General features: G+C 46.6%; 1 protein-coding gene across 3 annotated transcripts; it reads left to right on the top strand.

Annotated features, from left to right (window-relative positions):
• Positions 1-801: 801 nt before the first annotated feature.
• On the top strand, positions 802-3,884 carry CDCA3 (cell division cycle associated 3). 3 transcript variants are annotated; one of them, XM_074269075.1, is made up of 6 exons: positions 802-931; positions 1,128-1,298; positions 2,171-2,303; positions 2,825-3,124; positions 3,265-3,368; positions 3,478-3,884. In XM_074269075.1, exons 2-6 carry the CDS (start codon positions 1,179-1,181, stop codon positions 3,625-3,627), a joined length of 807 nt encoding a protein of 268 aa, XP_074125176.1. In that variant the 5' UTR covers positions 802-931; positions 1,128-1,178; the 3' UTR covers positions 3,628-3,884. The 3 variants fall into 3 exon arrangements, with proteins under 3 accessions (XP_074125176.1, XP_074125178.1, XP_074125177.1); XM_074269077.1 differs by having other exon boundaries at positions 865-1,052; XM_074269076.1 differs by having other exon boundaries at positions 866-1,298.
• The last annotated feature ends 314 nt before the right edge of the window (positions 3,885-4,198 follow it).

Here is a 4,198-nt window from a genome sequence, read left to right as displayed (position 1 = left end):
CGTACTAAAAGGAGACGCGCGCGCCTGGCGGTTAGGTAAAATTGCTCTCCCCTACTTTCTATGGAAGCCAATAAAAAGCGTTCCTAAAGCAATTGACAGCTGAATCAGCCAATCCTAAGCCCCCAGAGAAAGAACGCTTATAGGATTGCGAGGCCGGTAGCGAAGTTTTTTGCTCTCCTGACTGTGCCACCTTTGTCGCGCCCTCACGCGCCTTCAGCTGACCAATCCAAACCTACCTTTCAAGTAATTGACAAGTGTTTTAACTAATCATCCCGTGAAACGTTTATTGGGAATGGTCTAATCGAAAAAATGTGAGGACTGACATAGTGGCTTTTATGGCTTTTGAAAAGCTATTTCTAAGGAGGAAGAAACCTTAGCGTGAAGGCATGTGATCGATACTGTCCCTAACCAATAGGTGTTATTGAATAAACTCTCTTCGGGGGGGGGGGGGGGGGAAGTGGTAAAGAGGCCATTAACTTATCAAAGCTTGTTCTAATGTCTGATCATATTTTATATATTTTTATTTGTTATTATTCCGTTCTTCATTAAACGATAATAAATGCAAAACATAGTGTATTAAATACTTTTTCAGGGTTTCAAAGAGTGACAGCTGGTATGAATTAGAGGGAAATCCTTTTAATTAATCAAAGATTCCCCCGGAGATTGAGCTGAGGGATTTCATGGGAGTAGGAGGGCTTTCTGGGTCAGAGACCCATTTTAAATGCCCATTGGCCCCCGTAATGCATGTGACAGACACCTCCCGAAGCCAATGAACGCCCGTATTGGTAAGATTCGTTTCACGTACAGGAGGGTGGCGCGAGGTTCAGCCAATCAGAGGGATCCAGGAGGCGTGGCGGGAGGTTTGAAACGCAACTTTGAGAAGTCTGGACCGAATGGTAACAGATCCTCTAGAAAATCCTGAAACCGAAAAGTGAGCGAGCTCTCGGATCCGGGAGGCACTTTCCCCCTTCCCTCTTTTCTTCTCCGGAACTTTCTGTCTGCACTACGCTGGGGCCTCCACTCCGGGGAACCAAAGCTGTCAGAAGTCAAAGGTCAACTCCCCGACCCCTCGGCTCAGGGGCGAAACGGCAGTGAAAGTGTCCTGAACGTCCCCTTTCTCCTCGCAGGTCCTCCCGTGCTCCCGCCCTCGTGGGCAGCTGGCCGGCCGAGCTGCGAGGATGGGCTCGGCTAAGAGCGTCCCGGCCACCCCGGCCCGTCCTGCGCCATGCAACAAGCACCTGGCGCACGTAACAGACCCTCGTTCTCCCAGCGCAGGCATTCTGCGCACCCCCATCCAGGTATCGGGGAGGTGGAAAAGCTAGCGGGGCCCCTCGTCTCCCTTAATCCCCCTGGGAAGTCCGTGTGAGGCGGGGGCCGGCTTCTCCTGCTCGGGTGACCGTCCTCCTCCTCCAGGGTCTAGAACTGGCTGGTCCGGCCTAATTACTTCTCAGGCCAGAGACAGGCCCAGAGGGGCGACGGGAATTGCCCATAATGCTGTATATAATTAATAATACGTATATTACATATAATATTATCATATTATAGCAGGCCCGGGTGCGCATTTTTCTGTTCTACCACAGCCCCTCCACTGGATTTGGAGGCGAGAGACCCAGGTTTAACCACAAACATTCCAACATCTGCCTGCTTTTGTAACCATGGCATTCAGCGGAATCATGGTCACCATTAACCTGGTGTTTGCTATGAAGGAGACTCTGTGCTAAGTGAATATTTGGATCAAATATTTTATTTGATCTTACAACGACCCTGGGAGATTGGTACTTTTATTAATGAAATACCCATTTTACAGAACAGAATTCAGACAATTATGCATTTATTCAATTATAATTATAATTATTCAAAAGTAATTGCAATTATTCAAACAAAATTTGTTGGTGTGCCCTGTGCCCAGGGCCATACAACAAGTAAATGCCTAAGGCTGGATTTGAACTCTGTGCCAACAGCTGCCTCCTGTAATGAACAAGTCACCTGATCTCTCTCTGAGCCTGATTTCTCTCTGTGCTAAGGGGACTGTGAGGCTCTGCACAGGAATGTGTAATTGTGAATCTCAGTCGATGCAGTTGTGTTGTTGGGGACCCCAGGAGAGGAGGCAGGGAAAGTGGGGGCCGCTGCAGCCCTGAGGACTGGCCTCGATTCTGTGTCCTGTTGGCAGGTCGAGAGCTCGCCACAGCTAAGTCCGCCTGCCATGGACCGGCAGCACGAAATGGAGCAACACCCTCAGGACTCAGATCCCCGGTCGCCCACATTTGGCATCATCCGGACACCCATGAAGACCAGCACAGTAGGTTGGTATTGTACCCGGGACCCAGACGGACCGTTAGATAAAGCTGCTTCCCATAAACTATCCCCGCAGGCCCCCTTCCAGAGCTACAGCCTGTTCCTTTCTAAAGACGCCAAGATTTCTCTCTAATCCCTCTGATCCACCCTCTCCCGGCCTCTCTCTCCTCCCCATACCTTTCTGCCCCATGGACTCGTGTCCCTTGCTAATTGGATTCTGGTCCTCATCTAACCTTTGGGCCCCTACTTTAAGTTAGGGGTTCTTCATCTGAGATCTGGAACATGAAAAAAAAAATTTAAGACAGCATCTCAATATAATTGGTTTCCTTCGTATATGTTTAAAAAATATTCTAAGAAAAGAGGGTCCAGAAACTTCATCAGACTCTCCAAGGAGTCCATGTCACAGAAAAAAAAAAAAAATTAACTCCCCCTGCTCCCGTGACTAGATGACAAGACTCTTACTTTCCATGCTCTTGTTATATGACTGGCAGCCTGGAAACGGTTCTTAGCTCAAGCTTGTCTCTTGCAGACCTTCCAAACCAGCTGATAAAGCAGCTTAGTGAGGCCTTTGGCGCCGAAGCCTCCAAGCCCGAGCATTCCACTGAGCTGGTCCTACCTGTGAAGTTTTCATCACAGCCTAAGCACGACTTGTCTCTGGATACTCCAATCTTCCTTGAACGCCAGAAACTACCAGCCTCCCTGAACCAAACTGAAGTTTCCCGAAAACAGGCAAACATTACAGAAGTATCAGAACAGCCTCCAGCTCTTCGAATGAGCAGCCAGGACCCTGACAAGTTTTTCAGAGGCTCTGAGACTCCTTGTTCCTCAGGTACAAGATACTGGTGGGAGAAAAAGTAGCAAACAAGTTTTCCTTCCGAGGGAGTAATGAAGGGAGTGACAAATGTTGAAGGTGAGTATATTTAGGACAATTCTCATTTTGATCTCTCCCTTCACCCTACCATCATTCAGGTTCTAGGCCCCCTAGAAGGAAACCTGCTGGCAAGGTCCTAGGGAGATCACCCCTCACCACCCTGCAGGATGATAATTCCCCTGGTCCCCTGATGCCTCGGCAGGTAAAGGTTGTGGGAGGAAAAGGGCTTTGCTGAGTAGTTTAGTCCTTAGCAGAGTATTTTCTTTATTTGGAATTGTTTCTCTTGAGCTTCCCATCTTCTTCCTCTGTAGAATAAACGGTCCACAGTGCTGAGTGAGAATGTGGGAGAATGGAGAGAAGGGGCTATTCTAGGAACCGGACACCCTTTGAAGATCACTGGACGGGCCTGGGATCAGAGTCATAACAAAGAGAACCAGCATTGTCCCTTGATTGAGAACTAGAACCTAATTCTCTCTACTCTAGATTTTGGAGCTTCATTTTATCTCCTCTCTTAATAGCCCTGAGATGGATCCATTCATTTATCTTGCCTCCCCACAACTGAGGTAATCCACTCTGAAGAAGAGTGTGTCTTGTCAACCATTATCTTCATGCTCCCCTTATCTCATTCCAGATAATTCCCTCATCCCCACTTGTACAGTATGTATTTGATGTGTGTATGATTTCTTTTATATTAAAGAAAATGTTGAAAAAATTAAAAGTGGTTATAAAAAGACTTAAGTCTTTGGGCATGGGAACAGTGACTCAAGAAATTGGAGAAAAGTCAGGGAGCCACTCAATGAATACAATAAAGCTAAACTACTGAATGATTAGGAAAAAACATAGATAGTATTGCAATGCTTATTCCAGCCATGATCATGAAATTATTCATAACCACTATTTTATTTGCTTACTTGCTCATTGTAAAATAAGAAAATTCATACTGTAAAATATTTTTGAGAAACTACACATTTATCAAGATATTCTTGAGACATCAGAATGAGGAACAGACAAGGTTTCACCACTTTCTTTTCT

Source organism: Sminthopsis crassicaudata, chromosome 5, assembly GCF_048593235.1.
Source record: "Sminthopsis crassicaudata isolate SCR6 chromosome 5, ASM4859323v1, whole genome shotgun sequence".
NCBI classification, from domain to species: Eukaryota; Metazoa; Chordata; class Mammalia; order Dasyuromorphia; family Dasyuridae; genus Sminthopsis; species Sminthopsis crassicaudata.
Note: the sequence above shows the minus strand (reverse complement) of the source record. Positions and strands in the feature narration are given on the sequence as shown.

What these genes read in the sequence shown, in the direction of transcription:
- CDCA3 (XM_074269075.1), top strand. Translation starts at nt 1,179, where the DNA reads ATGGGCTCGGCTAAGAGCGTCCCGGCCACCCCGGCCCGTCCTGCGCCA. An exon ending in CATGAAGACCAGCACAGTAG is followed by an intron (nt 2,304 to 2,824) that starts GTTGGTATTGTA and finishes TGTCTCTTGCAG; the next exon opens with ACCTTCCAAACCAGCTGATA. An exon ending in GTCCCCTGATGCCTCGGCAG is followed by an intron (nt 3,369 to 3,477) that starts GTAAAGGTTGTG and finishes CTTCCTCTGTAG; the next exon opens with AATAAACGGTCCACAGTGCT.